General features: G+C 35.6%; 1 protein-coding gene and 1 pseudogene across 2 annotated transcripts in view; both read left to right on the top strand.

The window, feature by feature from the left end:
* Nucleotides 1–19,917, top strand: part of MRPS27 (mitochondrial ribosomal protein S27) — a 69,540-nt gene that overhangs the window by 2,292 nt on the left and 47,331 nt on the right. The window contains exons 2-5 of one of the 2 annotated variants that reach the window (XM_039870173.1): nt 1,742–1,819; nt 11,023–11,093; nt 12,273–12,356; nt 13,153–13,211. In XM_039870173.1, coding sequence (XP_039726107.1) covers nt 1,742–1,819; nt 11,023–11,093; nt 12,273–12,356; nt 13,153–13,211 — 292 coding nt within the window. The remainder of the gene's footprint in view (nt 1–1,741; nt 1,820–11,022; nt 11,094–12,272; nt 12,357–13,152; nt 13,212–19,917) is intronic. The other variant, XM_039870174.1, reaches the window with a different exon arrangement.
* On the top strand, nt 10,507–10,625 carry LOC120608402 (uncharacterized; annotated as a pseudogene).

The raw sequence follows: 19,917 nt of genomic DNA, 5'->3' as shown, positions 1-19,917 counted from the left end.
ATATACTCTCGGGTGACATACTCAGAGTGCAATTAAACAGGCTCAAAGACCTAAACTTGTGAGGCTGATACCATTCTATCTCCTGCTACTTCTATGTGATCTGAAAGTCAACATCATCATCATCACCTGGGAACTTGTTAGAAATGCAGAATGTCTTTTTCCCCCCAGGCCTACTAAATCAGAATCTGCATTTTATCAAGCTTTATATGCACATTAAAGTTTGAGAAGCTGACCTAGATTTTACACTTAGCCATTGTTCACCCAATTTAATGTTCCGTCCGACTTTATAGAAATTCTTTGATTCCGGTATTAATATGCAGACCTTCTAACTATACAGAGACAGAAAGATTTTAGATGGTGTCACTTATAAAAGTATATCAAAGATGAACATCCTGCTTTTTTTAAGGCTCTCAGAAAATGGAATGTCTGTCTTTCATAAGGTGTAGAATAGGGCCAAAACGTTTTCACTAAACTTTGAAATTGTGGTCTTTGGAGGTATCCTTTCAAAATTAAATGGAGAAAATATTTCTTTTTATGGTGGATAGTTAAATTAGAGAATGTGGTTGCCTCAAAAACTGGCTGAAGGGTTACCAAATTACCATAAATTTGGTAGCTTAAAACAGGTTACCAAACTACCATAAATTTGGTGGCTTAAAACAGCACAGATTTATTATCTTACAGTTATGTAGTTCAAAAGTCTGACACAGTTTTACTGTGCTAAAGTCAAGGGGTTGAAAGAGATGTGTTCCCTTTGAGAATCTCTAAGGAAAATCTGTTTCCTTGTCTTTTCCATCTTTTAGAGACCACCTGCATCCCTTAGTTGATGGTCCCTTTCTCAAATATCTTCAAAGTGAACAATGGCAAGTCAAGTTTTTACATCACTCTGACTTTCAGGCATCACACGAAAAATCTGACTCCCTCTTCCAGCCATCACCACAATCAATTTAGAACATTTTTACCACCTTAAAAAAAAAAACCCCAAAACCTAAACCCATTAACAATTACTCCCCAATTTCCCCCAAGCTTTCCTGACCCACCTACCCTCCAAGTCTAGGCAACCACTAATCTGTTTTCTGTCTCTATAAATCTGCCTATTGTAGACTTTTGATATAAATAGAATTATATATGTGTGGTCTTTTGTGACTGGCTTCTTTTTCCCTTAGCATAATGTTTTAGAGATCCATCCATGTCGTAGTATGTATCCGTACTTCATTTCTTTTTACTGCTGTGTATTTCTTTATAAGAATATACCTCATCTTGTTATTTCAGCAGTTGATGAATATTTGCATTATTTCTACTTTTTGGCTATGATGAATAATATTGCTATAAAAGTTTGTATACAAATTTTTGTGTAGATACATCATTTATTTCTCTTGGGTGCATATCTCAGAGTGGAATTGCTGGGTTATATGGCAACTCCATGTTAATATTTTGAGGAACTGCCAAACTTTTCCAATGTGGCTGCACTATTTTACATTTTCTGCAATGTATGAAGCACAGTTTTACCCATAACATTACTGCAAAAATTTTCACTTTTCTGCATCTTCTACTTATTTGAGGTTGAATGCATTTTGTCATGAACTAAATTGTTAACTGTTTAATGTTGGTTACAGTGTCATTCTAGAATCTTTAAATAATCTAATAAATTGAAGATATGACAAAGATATGTTTAATAAAGCTGGTATATAAATAGAACCTTTTGTGAAGTCATATATGTTGATATAATCACCTTTGTCCTCAGGTAAAAGATGCCTGCTTTCTTCAGCATATGTGGATAGCCACAAATGGGAAGCAAGAGAAAAAGAAGATTGTCACCTTGGTAGGTATCTATATATCATTTCAGTTACTCCATATGTTTATTATATACTCATATGATGTATATATGAAATGATGCTTTTATGATAATCTAATTCAGATAGTCACATTTTAGGTCTTAAAAAGAATTAAGACTTGTTTCACATGTGGCAAAATTATTTTTGGTATCCTGCAAATTTGTTTCATTTTTGCCTTGACAATTAGTCTTCCTAAATTATGTAAGCAATTCTTTTTCTTGTTTTTGTCCATTTTCATCAGTTAGTTGCCATGCAGCCTGTCTCTGTTTTACTTTATCTGCAAAGAAAAATATATTTTCTACTTTCATCTTTATTGTCATTTCTTAACTTGTGGTCTTTAGAAAACTTTTTGACTCTTCTCCATTTCATTACCACATGATAGATTCGAAAGCAGTGTTATAATGTCATATAAGCCATTTAGGGAAAATAGTTGGCTAACATCTTCTCAGGCAGTAGGCTCCTTATTGTACAGTACTCCCTTTTCCCTATTCCCTATGTCATATTACACAGATAGCAGCCTTTCTTTTATAAAATAACAAGGCCTAAAAGAAATCACTGACTTTATGAGCATTTTTTTAAAATATAAATACTTTACGTATAATATGTATTATATATAACATCATTAGGACATTAATAAAGTCAGATGATTGGTGATAGTTTTATGAGACTAATGTAATTTTTGGATCAGTTCCATAGCTGATCTGATGTTTTCCATCAGATTTCTTTCTCTCTGCCTTTTTGGCTTATGTTAGATAAGAATAAAGTCCCCCTGTGTTTATGGATTCTTCCCATAACTTGGCAGGGGTGGGGAATGTTCTTTTATAGCTACCTATTAAGAGCTACCTTGGGAGCGGCAGAGGGTAGAGTTGGGTGGGATGTTCAAAGAACCCATAATTTTCTCCCTTGGTAATATGAGTGCAAGAGCAAAGTTGGTTTGCGAGACCTGGAATTGGGTGTACGGGCAGGGGCCAGCCAAAGCAGAGTTGTGGAGAATCTGAAGATAAGTAACTACATGCTTGTACTGAAATGTAGAATCACTGTGAACAACAGATAGAAATGTAGATGGATACAGATATGTTGTACTGGAAAATACCATTTGCTATTATGGCATTAATTGTAAGTGACACAGTTTTATTCACAAAATGGTGAACAACTCTTAGTAAAGTTCTGAATGAATCAAAGTACTGTCTTTCCTCAACTTATATGGTAGTTGCATTTATGGAAAATCCAGTTTATTTTCATTTAACCCAAAGCTATTTGCCAATGAATGAGCATAATAATCTGCAATGAATAAATATGTGAGAGTAATTATCTCCTCTGTTAAGATGCATATACCTGGAAAAGCAGTACCACCTTACAGTTTACTGAATAATACCTGGCCTAGAATACTCTCTGCACATCCTGAATCCCTACCCAGTTAGAAAAGATTTTTTCCTTGCCTTATATTCTTATGGCACTTTGTCCCTTCAGTATGCAGTGTGATGTGATGAAGAGTCTGCACTTGGGATCCAGACATCTAGGTGTGAACCCCAATTCTGACAGCTTTCACAAACTATGTCACTTAAATTCCCGTAAATTAGGGATGATGGTAATGCCTACCTCAGCTAATACCCTGACATACAGTAGGTGCTCCAGAAATATATGGAATGTGCAAATTCCTGGGCCCCTTGATTTTACCTCTATATAATGTGTGGGAGGCGAATAAGGTTTTGAAACTCAAACTTAGAAGGAAAAGAAGCTATTTGAGACAATATTTTTTTTCTTATTGTGTAATAGAATGCGATTTAAAAAAACTCGCTCCTACGTGCTATTACTACATGTTTTCCCTAACTCTTGAGTTTTGGGGTTGGGATATTGCGAGAAGTGAGGCCAGCTCGTGGTCAGGCATCGCACGGGATACGGTTGGGCAGTAGGTGGCAGTGCGCCCTCATCTGAGACCCGGGCGCAGCCATTGGAGCCCCGCATTTGGGTTTGGGCTCGAACCTTTCTGGCAGCCTTTCAAGCTGCCTCCTTGTGCGCGCGTGCGCGAAGGGCTGCCCTCAGCGTGTGGAGCTCTGTGATTGGGCGCTGTGCTCTGGAGCGGGCTCGCTGATTGGGGGAGGAAGGAGGGACGCTGTTAAGTCTTCGCTCCTCTCATCTCCGTTGGAGTGCGTGGGCTCGGGTGGAGGGAAGAGGTGTGGGTGTAGGTGAGGGTCTTGGTCTTCCATCTGCTTAAGTGACTTCGTCTCCACGCTGAATACTGTGGAGGAGACGATCTGGGTTCTATCGGTTGCGCATGCAGCTATGTTGCTTCCTTTCTAAAGTCTTCATTAGTGGTTTTCTCTTTCGATCCAGGGGGAGGGCTGCCGGGGATCTGTCTAGCTCCCAGCATGGGGGTAGTTTATAACTATGGTGGTCTTGATTAATACCAGTTCTGTTTAATACAGTGTACCTGCAGTCTAGGGGACAAGCAGGCCATGAAGTGCAGGCCCTCAGACAAAAACCAGAAGACAACTTCTTTTCACTGCTAGCTGTGTGCTGGGTTCTGTGCGAAGCACTTGACATGCACCATCCCATTTAATGTTCAAAACAGCCGGCTAAGGCAGCTGCTGTTATTCCCCCACAGAGGTGAAGAAACAGGCCATGTTTTGACATTTGCTTATGGCCATACAATATTTATTGCCTTTTCACTCAAAAAATAGCTTTCCAGTGATGCCTGCAATTCTATCATAGTGTCTTCCCTTGCATTGAGGCAGTGAATTTCTTGCTTAAAAAAAAAAAAAAAAATGCTTTTTGACTGCAGTGTAACATATGCTGAGACGTGCACAAATCATAATGTACAGATTGATGAGCTATCACAAAGTGAACAAACCTGTGTAAGAAAACATTCCTACCACTCTAGAAGCCCTCACTGCCGCTTCCGTTTTCAAGGGTAACCATTATCCTAACTTCTAACACCTACGTTAATTTTTTTAAACTTTTTTTACATGGCACATCTGAAACATATACACAAATAGAGTGGTATAAGTAATCCCCTTATTTACCCATATTTACTCATAATCTGGCTTCAGCAGTTATCAGCCATGGCCAGTCTTTACTTCATCTCTACTTCTATTCATTCTCCCATCCTGATCTTTTGAATTAGTTTGAGACAAATACCAGGCAATATATCATTTCACCTGAAATATTTGTAATTTTTCACTGTATACCTCTAAAAGATAAGAATATGTTTAATACCTAAGATAATTGTTTAAATATGAAGTATCCAATCAATGTTCAAACTTCTCTGATACGCTCATAAACTTTTTTAATGGTTTAGTTGAATCAGGATGCACATAAGGTCTGTATAGTGCAATTGGTTACGTCCCCCTTTCTCTTGTCTCTTTCAAGATGTTTTTTTATAGGAATGTACAAAAGTAGAGAGAATAGTGTAACGAACCCCTATGTAATGTTACCCAACTTCAACAGTTACCAATTCCCTGCTGGTCTTGTTTCATCAATCCTCTATTCCATCACCAGAGTAGTTTTTGACAAATTTCTGATATCAGATCATTTTGTATTTTGATATGTCCCTCTAAAAGATAAGGATTTTTTAAAAAAATGTAACTACAACAGTTATAGTTTTCATATCTAAAATTAGTAATACCTTAACATCATATATTCCATCATTTCCCCCAAATGACTTGTAAATTTCTTTTTAGTTTATAGTTCGTTGAAATGAGATCCAGATAAGGTCCATACATTGTGATGTGTTGAGAGGTCTCTTAAGTATCATTTTTTAAATCTGTACATTTTTCTCTTCTTTTAATTTATTTATTGAAGAAAACAGGCCTTTTGTCTTCTAGAGTTTCTGGAATTTGCTGTTTTTATGGTGGATTCTGGATTTGCTGTTTTTATGGTGGATTCTGGATTTGCTGTTTTTATGGTGGTTTAAACATGTTCCTCTAGCTTCCATATGTCCTAAAACACTGGCAGTTAGAGAAGGAAGCTTGATCAGAAGGAAGCTTGTTCATATTTTTCTTTTGGCATAAATACTTCATAAGAAGAGTTGTTTTCTTTTGTCAGGAGACACACAGCATTTGTTTTCCCTCTGTGATGTTAAAGGCCATGGTCATTGCTTAGATCTATTATTTTATCAGAAGCTGTAAAATGTTGCTATTTTAATTCTATGGTTTCTTTCTTATTTATTATCCAGAAAGTTTTGTAAAAGAATTTTCTTTAATCAACAGTTTAGTTATCTTGAGATGAAGTTTGTGTGGAAGAAGTTTTCAATAATGAGTTGACCCCTTACCACCCTTCAAAGATGATCAATGAGGTATTTTTTAAATATCATTATGAAGTTATGGAATTAAGCATTCCAGACATGTTTACCTATTGCAGTTGGTATTATTGTCAAAAGGGCCTTAGTTCTCCAACTGGGGTCTATAGAGCCTTGGAGTTTTTGGGCTTTCCAGCTCAAGTCAGATTTCAGTTTTAGACTGTTTCGGCATTGGGCTTCCCTTTGATTAAAATAAATGCTGAATTAAAGCATTGCCTCTGAAATTCTTCCACTGACTGTGTAGATCTGTTGGGGAGGTACGGGGGTGAAAGTTACTAACATTAGCCAGTTAGCAGCTGTTGAATTACAGACTAGGATTTAGGAAAAAATCATTTTAGGGAATGTATAAGGTTTGGATAAGAGAACAGGCCTTTTGGAGAAGCTCCCTAGATTCTACCAGAGAGAGTTTGCTTGGGTCACTCTGCTAGGGCTAAGGGCCCAGGTGACATGAGCTGAGTTGGATTCCTGAGCCCTGTCTACCCAATTAAATATTTTATTTTTGATTTTTCTGTTTATAAGTAACCATAAAGGAAGGACACATTTGGTTTTGGTTACTATTTTTTGTTTGTTTTGTTTTATTTTGACTTGTCTTATTTTGTTTTGTTGTAAAGAACTTGCTTTCTGAAACCAAAGAGAATTTTACCATTGACAAATTTGCATTCATTTCAAAACTGAGCATTACAGTCATCTTTTGCAGACACTTCTCTCATTAGCTGAGGTTTAGTTTTGCTGTCTTTTCAGCTGTGAAAGCCTTTAGCTTGTTGCAGTAATTTTTCAAATCTTGCTCTTGGAGCCTGATAGAGATTTTCTGAAAAGCCTGCTTTCTTAACTTTTGCCAGTTCCATATTTGTATCTCTGTGACATTTTTCATTTACTAGGTTTCATGTTTACCATCTGCTGGCAGTTTTAGAGATGGCCTGAGTTGTGTACATCATCCTCCTTTAGTCCCATTTTCTTAGTATATATCCAAAGCTTGACTTCTGTGTTCATGTGCTTTATATAACTAGATTTTGTATTGTTAACCAATCTAACAGTTGTCTTTTAAACTAGAAAGTGTAATTTATTTACATTGTCATTTTGTGATTACTAATATATTTGGATTTATTTCTATCATATTTTTGACTTCTCTCATCTTTCTTTCTTTTTTTTTTCCCTTTTGGACTGGTTACCTATGTTTTTGTTTTTACATTCCCACCCCACCCCCACTGGTCTAGAAATTATATCTTCAGTTTTTACTCTTTTAGAATGGTAGATTCTACCATTATAAATCTACATCTTTTAGATGATTGCTCTATAACTTCTAACATACATATTTAACTTAAAGTCTAATGTTAATCATACTCTACTATCCTTTAGTCCACACACACACCCAACTATATGGTTTATCTAATACTAAAGTTTTATTATTTAAAACACATGCTTAAAATATTATTATTTAAAAAGCCAATTTTCCCTCAGGTTTAAACAATTTTATTTACTTGCCATTCTTTCTAGTCTCTCAAGTCTTCTTTAAAGGATCATTGTCCTTTTTCCAAAAAAAACACGTCTTCTAAAAAACATAACTTCTAAAAAGTTCCTTTAGTAAGTGTTTATTGCTAATAAATTCTGTTTTTGTTTCTTTAAAATATCTTCATTTTTTTCCAAATCATAAAACATAAGGTTACTAGACTTGTGAATCTATGTTGGTAGAACTTACTGTCAACATATTATTCTATTGCCTTCTATGTTTCTATGAGAAAACACCTGTTGGTGTAGTTGTTTTCCTTTGTTAGTAATTTGTCTTTTCTTTCTGGCTACTTTTAAAATCTTCATATTCTTCATTTTAATGTATCATGGTGTGCATGTAATTTTATTTAATTGATTTGAGATTTTATGTGTTTCCTGAATCTGAAAACATATCTTTTATCAGTTCAAAAAGATATTTAACTATTATCTCATCATTTATCACCTCTCCCATTCTTTTTATTAACTTCTTTTAGAAGTTCAGTTAATGTAGTTTAGGCCTTCTTATTCTATTTTCTATATCTCTTTAGTCCTTTTTCATACGTTTCATCTTTATCTTTGCTGCATTCTGCATAATTTCTTTTAGATCCTTCACTTCACTAATTCTCACCTCACCTGTGTCTAACCTTGTCTTTTATTTATTGTTTCTTTTTACTTTGTTGAGTTATTTTTATATAAAGTAAATTGCATATATTTAAAGTGTACAATTTGATCAATTTTGACATATGTACTTGTGTATATATTCATGAAATCATCACAATCATGATAATGAGCACATCTGCCCTCCCCCCACAACGTTTTCTCCTACTCTTTTGAGATCCTTTCTTCTTCTTCTTGCCTGGGCCCCCCAAATTCCCAGGAAACCACTCATGTGCTTTCTGTCACTATAGATTACTTTGCATTTTCTAGAATTTCGTGCAGTAAAATCAACTCTCTAAACCACCTTAAACAAAATTCTCAAGTTGGTATATCTTGTGTGACATAGGAAGTATGAATTAGGGCCTCAGAGGTGTGATGGCTGACTCCGTAGTTTAGAATCCTCAGGGAACAGCATCCTTGCTGTTTAGATTTTCAGGGTACACTATTTTCTAATCCACCTTTTCACTACAATTGTACCCTAAGTGGTCTTGACTTTACCTGAGGATCTCTGAACCAGTTTCTTGACTTATAAAGGCCTTGATTTTATCTTCTGTCCCCCAAGGACCATTAAAACCAAAGCTCTGTGTCACTGGGCACCTGCAGATAGTCTCAGGTGACTGCTACCGTCAGTACTCCCTTAAACACTCAGGGTTTAAGTATTGTCTTGCCTTTGGCCTCTCACAGTCATATCTACCTTCTCCAAAGCACAGTCATATTTGAAAAAACTTTTAGAAATATTTTACTTAGGTGTTTTTATAGTAGGAAGAATATTTTAAAGGATATTTAGTCCACGTTATTCCAGAAACAAAATTCAGTTTCATATCTTCTTCACGCTTACGAGGAATATCCAAGACTGATTTGGTAAGTTTTCAAATGTAACTCTTTCTAGTCTCGAGAAGGTACATCACAGTCTCCTGGGGATTTGTTTAAAAATTTTGGATTCCCCAGGTCTCACCTCAAACTTAAAGAATTAGAATTGCCCTCTAGGTGGGAGGTTAGGAATCTGAAGTTTTAAAGCCCCTCAGATGATTCGTATCCTCAACCAGGTTTGTGAACCATTACACTCCTATACTTGGCATAGTGTAGGGTCCTCAATAAAATCTTTTATGTCTCAGATCATCAATGGTATTGTTTTCTTCAAACGAGAAGTATATTTTTATACTGGTATATATGTCATTTTCTGAGTATACGTCCATGTTATCTGTACAGCTTTAAGTTTTGTTAAATGAATTCAAATTTTCAGATCCATTTTCCCATATAGTCTTTGTTGACTTAACCACCCACTACAATGTATATTCCTGAAGAATGACAGGCAGGAAAGCATCTTCTTTAGCACATCCCTTTGAACAAAACCTGGGCACCTGCTGGCCCCTCGATGAAACGTGAAATGTGATTTTGACTGTTCAAGCCCACAGTCCAGAAGCCTGTGGTGCTGGCCCTCTGCAGGCCGCAGCTGCCCCAGCTTTCCTGGCCATCCCTGCTCTGTGCAGTTTTCTGCCTCATTCATCATCCCAACATTATCATCTGAGGTGATTGGTCACATATTATATTTAGCGCAAACCTTTCTCTGACTTGCAGTATGCAAATGTTATTCATCAGATGCTGGGTCTGCAGCTGTTGTCTTTTTTGAGGCCCAAGCCGATTTCACTTGATTGAAGATGTCTTGGTATGAAGGATTAAAATAGAATCATGAGTTACCACACTACAAAAGCCAATGATAAACCAACATTTAGTTCTACATCATGTACTATGAGAAATCCACAAAGAAATAGAGGCTATTTTAATTAGACTAATAGATCCCGATCCTTTTTTTTAAGTGAAAGTTTAAATTTTGAGTAAAGGAAGGTAATTATACTGTCTATCACTTCAACACAAGGGCCTCTTATGAAATGATTGTAAAGATTTAGTATTATGGGAGTGCTGTTTAATATTCTGTGAGCAAGTAGACTTAACAATATTAATTTGCCTTAGTGTAAAGAGGTTTTAGGGACTTGCGTGTGTGTGTGTGTGTGTGTGTGTGGAGGAGGTGTCTTTACCATTCTTTAATTGGCATCAATCCCTTTAAGATAATCATAAGAAAAATTAATTACTTTTATATCATATTAGGTTTTAGGGGTTTTGCAAAGTTGCTTTCCTCCAGTAGCTACTGAATCACTGAGAACATCACCCTAGTGAAAGAAGATGAGGAAAAAATGGTTAAATGTACTGCATTAGATCTTCAAGAGATACTTGTTAGTCTACAGCCATGCCACCCTGAACGTGCTCGATCTCATCTGATCTCGGAAGCTAAGCAGGGTCAGACCTGGTTAGTACTTGGATGGGAGGCCATCTAGGAATACCAGGTGCTGTAGGCATTAAAAAAAGAAAAAAAAAAAGAGAGATACTTGTTAGCTGATTACCTGTCTTATTACTTAATACTGATTTCTTCCTTTCCTTAGAGTCTGTCAATAGTAACACTTTCTTATGTCTCCTTCCAGAGATACTTTATTGATGCAATATCTTAAAACTGAATATATGCTAGGATTTTAAAAATAATCCTTACTGCAGTTAAATAAATCATTTTTAAAGTGTTGCTAATATTCCTTATCCTCTCTAATTTATGCAAAAATAATTTCTAAAAAGAGCAAGAAAGTGTATCTGTTTTAATACTGCTTTCGTAATGATGCCAGCCATCTGGCAGGAGTTGTATCTGTTAAGTTTTCCATAAGAAATATATGTATTTAACAAGGTTCTTTTTTCTTGTCTTCACAGCCGATCTAGCGTCTTTAATGGATAAAACTTATGAGAGAAAGTTGCCTGTTAGTTCTTTAACAATATCACGGGTAAGAAAACTTAAATATATGTATTTTCAAAGAAGAAGGAGGAAGAAGGTAAAAAAAGGTCTTTATGTAGATGAAGCTGCTTAAAGAAAGAATATCTTTCATAAGAAATAGTTTTCTAGGTTATGGTATGTGTTCGTAGTTACTAATAGATATTTTATGGTGAAGTAGAAAATTTCTTGGACTAAAATAAAAGGTAACAAATTTACTAGACTCTGATGTCAGTGATCACTGTTGTGTATCTGATTTATTTTAATTTTTCCAGAAGATGACATTCTGCTATATGACACCATGAGTTTTTTTTTTAAGTCGATATACCCTTCTTAAGTTCATACTTTTTACTTGTTAATATTGGAAGTATTTTTTGGTAGCTGAGAAAGTCTATAAAAGAATGTATATTAGTGTTAAACTGTTGCAGAGCAATGGAGAAGAAAACAGTTAAGCTGGGAATCAGAAATAGTAACCATTCCCGAACACCTTCTATGCCACCTATTGTACTAGTTTCACAACATACATTCTCTCATATGTTAATTCTTATGGCAGCCATGGGAGAGAGGAAATATCACGCCCATTTTACATGTAAGGCTCAAATGATCAATAACTCTCTGAGGTTCACGCAGGTCGTACGTGGAAAAATTGGGCTTCAAATCCAGATCCCTGTGACGTCAAAGTTCTTTTCCCTCAAATAATATCTGATCTTCTCTTGATCATGGATTGACTTTGTGACATTGTGCAACTGGCCCCCTCTCTATTTCCTCATTTCCAGTATAGGAACAATAGTATCTGCCTCACAGGGCTGATGTGGTGCTAAAATGAGGTCTTAGTTGTGAGAGCTCTTTGTGAAAATTAATGACACCATAAAATTCAAGGTTATTGTTAATCTAGAGGAGGAAAAAGAAAGAAACTATACTGTGGGTCTTTTCTTTCTGCCTCTTGATAGTCTCCTTTAAGTAGGAGAAGACTTTAACTAGATCATAACTTAAGTTTTATAGACTCATAATGTTCAGATTAGAGGGGAGCTGAAATACCATTGGTTCATTCTTTACATGATGGATAAAATCTCTGTTATTAAAATACCTGATATTGGTTTAGGCAGCACTACAGAGTTTAAAGAGTTTTCACATACATTTTCTCATTGGAGCCTCAGACTTTAGGGCAGGCACCTTTATTCTATTTATGTAGATGGAGCAACTAAGTTCCAGAGGGGCTGTGCCACCTGCTTATGCCACACAGCAAGCAATAAAGAGAGCTGGTTCTCAACTTCAGGTCTGTACCATATTTCATCTGCCCCTTAATGAGATTTCTAAATCAAATTCTTAAGTAAGGCATTTTTAGAAAGTCTTCCCCTTCTTACTCTCCTCTTTATGAGGTTTTAATTATATTCACATCATGCATTATCTCATCTCCTACTCCATCTTTATTTGCCTCTGAGTCTCCACTTTAGGGTAGAATCCATCTTTGTAATAACCTTTTCTATTTATTTTGTTTAAAATTAAAGAACATACAGATTTTATGGTTCAAAGAGAGACACGTCGGTAGAAGAATCACAGGTTGACTGGTCCATAACAGAACTTAAATCAGAGTAGGAAAAATGGTTCCAAGATTGAGTTCTCTAAATTTAGATTTTCATCTCTTGGGCCGTATTTTTTAAGCTATTAGAGTCTTCAACCTTACAGCTACAAGATCCCATATATTTGGAGTTTGGAACATAGAGAAAATATCAGGGTTTAAAGGTAAAGGGAAATACCAATGACTAGTTATAAATGGTATAGTATAGTGCAGTGTAATATTGTATAGTAAGAGGAGCTCTCTCTTGTTCTAAGCAAGGTTTATGTTTGGCTTTCAAATAGTTTTCCTGACCAAGGTTGTTCTATACAAAGAAAAAGGGAAACCATTGTATATTTTTTTGTTTAAATTAGCATAAAGAGGTTTCAAGGAATAAGTCATACCATGTGAACATTGTTCCAATGAAATAGGTGTTTTGTCTTGGTTAATGTGTGAATTAGGCCCAATATATGGCACAATTTATATTCATCCAAACGTTTCCTTTGTTGTCTTTTAGTTTGTGGACAACATTTCATCTCGAGAAGAGATAGACCATGCAGAGTATTACCTTTACAAGTAAGTTTTCCATTTCATTTGGCTATGTACGCTCCAATTTCACACCACTTTTTAACACAAAATGTGGTATATATTATATATAATGTTTAGCCCCTTGCTTTTCTGTTTTGGAGATCTTTTCATATCAGTATAGAGAGAGCTTTCTCATTATTTTCAACTGCATCATATTCCATACTACAAATAAATTATTTAAAGCAGTTCCCCCCACACACACAAAAAGCAGTTCCTTACTGAAGGGTCTTTAGGTTGTTTGCTTTTGAGCTCGCTTGTACGCACACGCACACGCACACGCGCGCGCTCTCTCTCTCTCTCTCTCTCTCTCTCTGTTTTTGCATTATATAGAATGTAATAATAACCTTATACATATGTAATTTTGCACATAATTCTCATAAGTATCTATAATTTCAAAAGCCATTGCCATATTGCTTTTGAGGTTTTACCAGTTTTCATCCCTACCAGCAATGTATGAGAGGCCTGTTTTTATAGCTGGGCCAATAGGAGTATTTTCACACTTGGATTTTTTTTTTTGGTCAATATGACAGGTGAAAAATTATCTATTTATATCTACTCCCTTTTTTTATTCAGAGAGAAATATACTCCAGATGCACTGTTTGCCACCTATTATTAATTAATACTATATTTTATTTATTTGTTTGTTTTCTTTAACATGTGCTAGGGAAAAGGGGACATTGATGAGAGTGGATTGGGGAAAAGGATGTGAGGGACAAATAGAGACAGAAAAAAAGAATGTCCTAAAAATAGCATACATAATATAATCACATTTATATAAAATATACTTACACATCTATCAAATGATCACATTTATGTAAAATTCTTTGTGTATATGTATTTTATTTTTTTTAATTAATAGACTATTTTTAGAGCAAGTTCAGGTTTAGTAATAAAAAACATTATATCTTCTCTGAGTCTTTTGCTTCTTTTGACAAATTAGTTTAAATCTGGGGAGTATCACCATAAAAAAGAATGCCCTTCATATTGCTTTTATGAGGAATTCAATGCCTTGTGTCAGTGATTTTTAGATCAGAGTATGCAAAACAAGATGTTTATTAAAAATACAGGACTTTAATTTTGTAAATCTGAGCTGGAGTCAAAGAAACTGCATTTTTAATGTAGCATCTGAGTCATTTTGGTGCATGAACTATACTTTAAGAAACTCTGGGCCGAAAATTCTTGTTCCCTGGTGGACAACCTCTCTTGAAAATGTTTCCCACACCATCTCCACTGACATAAATATCTGATGCTCCAAAAAAAAGAAAAAGAAAAAAAGATTGTGTTTGTTTTCTAATTTTGTGTTAGATGTCAGCATGGAAAAAATTCTTAGTGACTAGGGTAATCTGTGGACCAGTGAACACAACAAATTGTGTGATAGTTAAAAGTGAAATTTTTAAAAATCTCACGTACTATTCACTAGTTTGGAAGTCAAAAGATGAGGAAATATTATCAAAGCATTCTAATATAATAGAAGATGTAATGTTGATTATTATCAATATATTTTATATACTGTATATATATATTTTTTTATTGTACACAATTAATATTAGATTAAAATTTTTTTTTTCTATATTATCACACTTCATTCTTTCTCCCAGCTGTAAGCACCTCCACTGGGAATTGCAGATGCACTCACTCATGTATACAAAGAAGCATGTTCAGTACAGCACCGTCTGTAGTAGTAAAAGACTGGAGTTATAACTAAAGCTTGTTAAATAAGTCGTCAAATAAATTATGATTTATCCTTATAGTTAATATTTCACCTTTCAAATGTCTGTCAAAATGTTGGTGTTTTCTGTTTAAATATAAATCTCAAGTAGATTAGATTCCATACTGTAAGAAACCTTTATTTTAAATTTAGGATTGCCTTTAACTGTGTCCTAAGTTCAAATTCTAGGTCATGAAATCATAATCGCAAATGCCTTCCTATTCTTAATTAAGATAAACTTAAATAGATCCCTTGATGAGAGCATGCCCTATCTTCCTTTAGTGGTTCTTCGGCACATTGGGACACCCGTAATAATTATTTTTGCCTATGGTGGAAGGTGTATTTGGACTGTCATCTGCCCAGTTCTCATTCTTTATCTTTGTTTGTGGCAAACCACAGAAAATTATTCCAATTTCTAAATAGAAGCTATTCCATCCTGTGGAACACAGTGCCATAGTCTTGGAATAAATATGTCCCAAGTTTACTTCTGTTCCAAAGTACCTCTATAACATATAATTGATTTCAGTGATTCAACGTTCAACAATATTTACTGAGCTCCTATTGTGTGCCCAAGCTCTGTCCAAAGTGCTGGGCATATAGTGATAAATAAGTTAGATATGGTCCCTATCTTCATACATTAAAGGTTAGCTGAGAAATTTAAGTCCTACCTTCAAAATCTTCCATGAGTAAGTCTTCATATGATGTCCAGTGTCGTGTGGCCTGGAGTTTTACTGAAACTTTCATAAAATCTCAATTTCTTGTTTCCATATAGATCATATAGCAAACTCTTGTCCATCTTAAATCCGAGCCACTATTTAATTTGATATCCCATCCTTTGCTGAATCAAGACTGATGTTCTAACTATGACTTATCACTTTTTTATTTCAATTCTTTGTCCTCCCTTCCATTGCCAAGAAAATTAGTTTTCCCCAACATATTTCTTTTTTAAGGAAAAAACATTTTATGATGTTATGAGATGACTGTTAGATGTGTATAAGACTCGATATAACTCCATAAAACTTCATCCAGGTGTAGATAATGGAGGTTGGCTAGTGTTCACTCATTAGCTAAGTATCTCACTCCTACTTTCCAGCCTTAGAGAATAAACAAAACATAGTAATGCCTCAGCAACATTAAAAGTTACAGTTAGGAACTCTTGGAATTTATCTCCATTAATTGAAATCAAGAATGTAAGTCCCGAAGACACCAAGGGCCTGTAGTATTTCCACCAGTTAGGTCTTCAGCATGCAATGGTTGCAATGCCCAACATCTCCACATGGGATGACTTTAGACATCTCAGAGTCAGTTTACAATCACAGATCTAGGGTGAGGGAATACAGAAGCAAATTCTTAATCGTACAACTAACAGCTTCTTGCTGATCTGCCTTGAGGATTTCTTATTTCCCAGACAGTAATGTCTTAAGGGTAAGGTCCACAGTAAGACTTTTGGCTACCACCCTTGTCTTTGGCTCAACTCTTTCCCTGCCTCAGCCTGTAGAGACCAGTCTTTGCAAGCATAGCGTAGCGGCCACATCTTCTCATCTTCTAGTGAACAAATCTCCCCAATGACTATGTAAAGAGCATTAGAGCCAAAGAAGTTTGGAAACCTTGAGGGATCTGTGGATTGCTGATTGAGCCTCTGCCATTGTATCAGGTGCACAAGTAAGCAGTGCCAAGTTCCAGCAGTTCAGGATGCTGCCAACACATGCCAGCTCGTTATTATCCTGTCATCCCAGGGGAGAATTTCAGCCTTTAAATCTCTTGAAGTACACAGGTTTAAAAGTTTCGGAGCTTCAACATTAAAGAGTCCAAGGGATCTTTTAAGGAGAGTTAGAAAGGCTGTTATTTAGACAGCATGAGGGAGAGCAAATATCTAACCACCCTTATTTGGTCTATAGGCTGTTCTCTGGGGGCCCTCAACCCTATGATCAACTTCTATCCTGCTGCTTATAAATAAAACAGGAAAACACCAAGGAGAGGGTAATGATACTTTAAACAAAAGAATAATGTGAACTAAAGATGATTAAGGCAGTTAATGCCAGAAACTATATAGGTTGACAAACACAAACAAACCCTGATAATACTCTACACACTCTAAAGGGAATATAAACCAAGAGTAAAAATGATTAAAACAGTAAAAATGCTAAATTGAAGTAAACAAAATATGAAAGCTAAGAAATAAGAAAACAAGTCATGCTAAGAACTATTGGACTATAATAAAAAAAAGAAAACAATTAAAATAAGAATAAAAAAGAAAAATAAAATAAATACAAAATAAGAAGAACCTGATCCAGGAATTTCATAAAATATGTATAGATATGGCTGGGAGCGTGGGAACATAGGCAATGGTATGCATTTGCATAGATACTCTCAGAAGGCTAAATAATAAAACAGTAAGGAAACTGAGGCAAAAGGGGTTTCATGGAAACCAGAGTATAGAACATGGTAGAGTAGAGGAAAATTAAAATAAAGAAATAAATCCCATATCTTGTGGTCCATGGACTGTTGTTTGTTTTCTAAGAACCATGATCTTAGCTTTTCTCTACAAGAAATCCCCTTTGGAACCTGTCAGCTTGAGGTCAATGTTATTTTATAGCAAGCTTACCAAGAGTTTACCTTTATCATTTTATGGAGAACAACACTTTTCTGGGCCCCCTAGTCAGTTCTGAGCTCAGCCCCTCCCAAGTCCATATGTGCTGCCCATATGCAGACAAGTGAGCTCTCTGTCTCCCTTTTCAGGAGATAAAATTGCATTTCACAGTAAAATTGTGGCATCAGTAAAAGCCATTATTTTTATGATTATAACAAGCTTTAACAATTCCTGTATGAGTATTTGATTATTGCGTTAATAGTATGCAAACTCAAGCCATAAAAATTCCTTCTTTCCTTGTAGTATCCTCTTCACTGAGGATGTTTGCAAATTATATTTTTATAGGTTTATTTAGATTTCCAAATCATTCTGAGACCATGGCAGTTTAGAGATGCATAAAATTAAATGTGCTTCTTTTACTATCAAAGCATCAGTAATCAGAACTGTTAATTTAATCTGCAACATAATGGTCATTCCTGAAGGATAAGTGATAGAAATTTCTAACATATGTAACATATTCTCTCTATTTTAAGAATATAACATTTTTTAAAGTAGCCTTTTAGTTTTAGCAAAAATGTGAGGAATGCTGAATTACTTGTCATATACTAAGAAAAGATTGTTGCCAAGCTCCATGGGAAGATCTGTTTTTCTCAGAATGCAGCTCTGTGTTGTCATGGAGAGTGGCAGGCCACCCATTAATGAGAGGAAGTTAAGGTTGCATTGCTGGCTGTGTGCTGCCAACACATTCATCTACACTGTACCTTGGCCTCAAGCATCTTTCATCAGTTGCTTAACTGACCTGGCAAATACCAGGCGTCCCTGGTTGGAGACGGATGATAGGTCAGGAACAGCTGGGGTGAGGCAGATGGCAGCCCGCATGTCTCCAGGTCTCAGTTGGCAGCCAGCCTAAAAAGGAAAAGGAAGGACCAAAATAGCTTCATTTTTCAATAAGCAAACATATTCTGATGCTTCCTTAGAAGGTGACCATGCTACCCCAGACCTGTTATAAGAATCCATGTCTACCTGTGTAAAGGGGGGAGGTGGGAGCTTTTTAAGAGGGAACAACGTTCACAAGTTTAAACAGTAGTAATTTTCCTTTGAGGACATTGAGATTGTTTGTGTACTACAGCAATAAAAGGGAATTAAAAATTTTTGTTAGCATATTGCCAGGTGTTATTATGTTTGAATATTATTAAGAAAAGAATATGAGCCCAAGGGAAGGTAAATGACTCATAGAACGTTTTTTAGAAACACTTCCATACTTTAATATTGCCAAGTACTTCATTTAGTTCTTATTTGTTGATCCTTACCACAGGCCTGGGCAGAGTTTCTTATTATTAATGGCTCTAGCAGATCGTCAGGGGCATTGTCTGCGCCTTGCCAAAGACTCACTGGAGCTTTGTAATGAGAGTTAGGATGAGAATCCTCAGTCTCTGATCCTTCAGACTTTACACTTCTCTCTCCACTGGTCTTGTTATTTCGTCCTGGAGCCTGATCCTGGGAGGCAAATAGAGGTATGTACTAGCTCCGGTTCTAACATTCCACCTAACTTTCCTGGAGTAATCTCACACCTTAGATGGCTACTCTTTTATTCCTCCAGTGTGATGAATGGGTCTCCTGGAGGCTCTTATCTTAGGAGGTCATAGCAGTCCATGATGTTACAAACACCTTTGTAGGGACATATGCTTTCATTCAGAGGGGGAGTAAATTATCTACCCTGGAGCATAGGGTAGGTATATGCTTAAAACTGTTTTTCCAAAGTAGTTATACCATTTTATAATCCTGACAGTATTTCTAGTTCCTCCACATTTTTCCAACACATTTAAGTATTTATAGGGTTTAGTGGTATCTCATTGTGGTTTTAATTTGTATTTGCCTAATAACTAATGATATTGAGCATCTTTTCATGTGCTTATCTGCCATCCATTTTTCTCCTTTGGTGAAGTATCTGTTCAAATCTTTTGCTTGTATATTATTATTATTATTATTATTATTATTATTATTATTATTATTATTAAGTTGCTTGTTTTCTTATTGAGTTTTGAGAATTCTTCTCATAGTCATGTCTTTCCATTCACTTAACTGTTTTTCAGAGAATGGTTTTTATTTTTGATGGAAGTCCATTTTGTCGAATTAGCTTTTGGTGTCAGCGAGGAAATTTTTGCCTAACCCAACACCACAAAGGTTTTTCTCCTATGTCTTGTTTTAGAAATTTCATGGTTTTAGATTTCACAGTTTAGGCTATGATTCATTCTGAGTTATTTTTATGGTATGAAGTAAGAATCAAAGTTGATTTTTTGACATAAGGATACCTAGTTGTTTTAGTACCATTTGTTGAAAAGGTTATTTTTTTTTACACTGAGTTACCTTGAATCTTTGTTGAAAATCAGTTGTTC

Source organism: Pteropus medius, unplaced genomic scaffold (genome assembly GCF_902729225.1).
Source record: "Pteropus medius unplaced genomic scaffold, Ma_sr-lr_union100, whole genome shotgun sequence".
Classification (NCBI taxonomy): Eukaryota; Metazoa; Chordata; class Mammalia; order Chiroptera; family Pteropodidae; genus Pteropus; species Pteropus medius.
The sequence above is the reverse complement of the archived record's forward strand: the minus strand, read 5'-3'. Positions and strand labels throughout refer to the sequence as shown.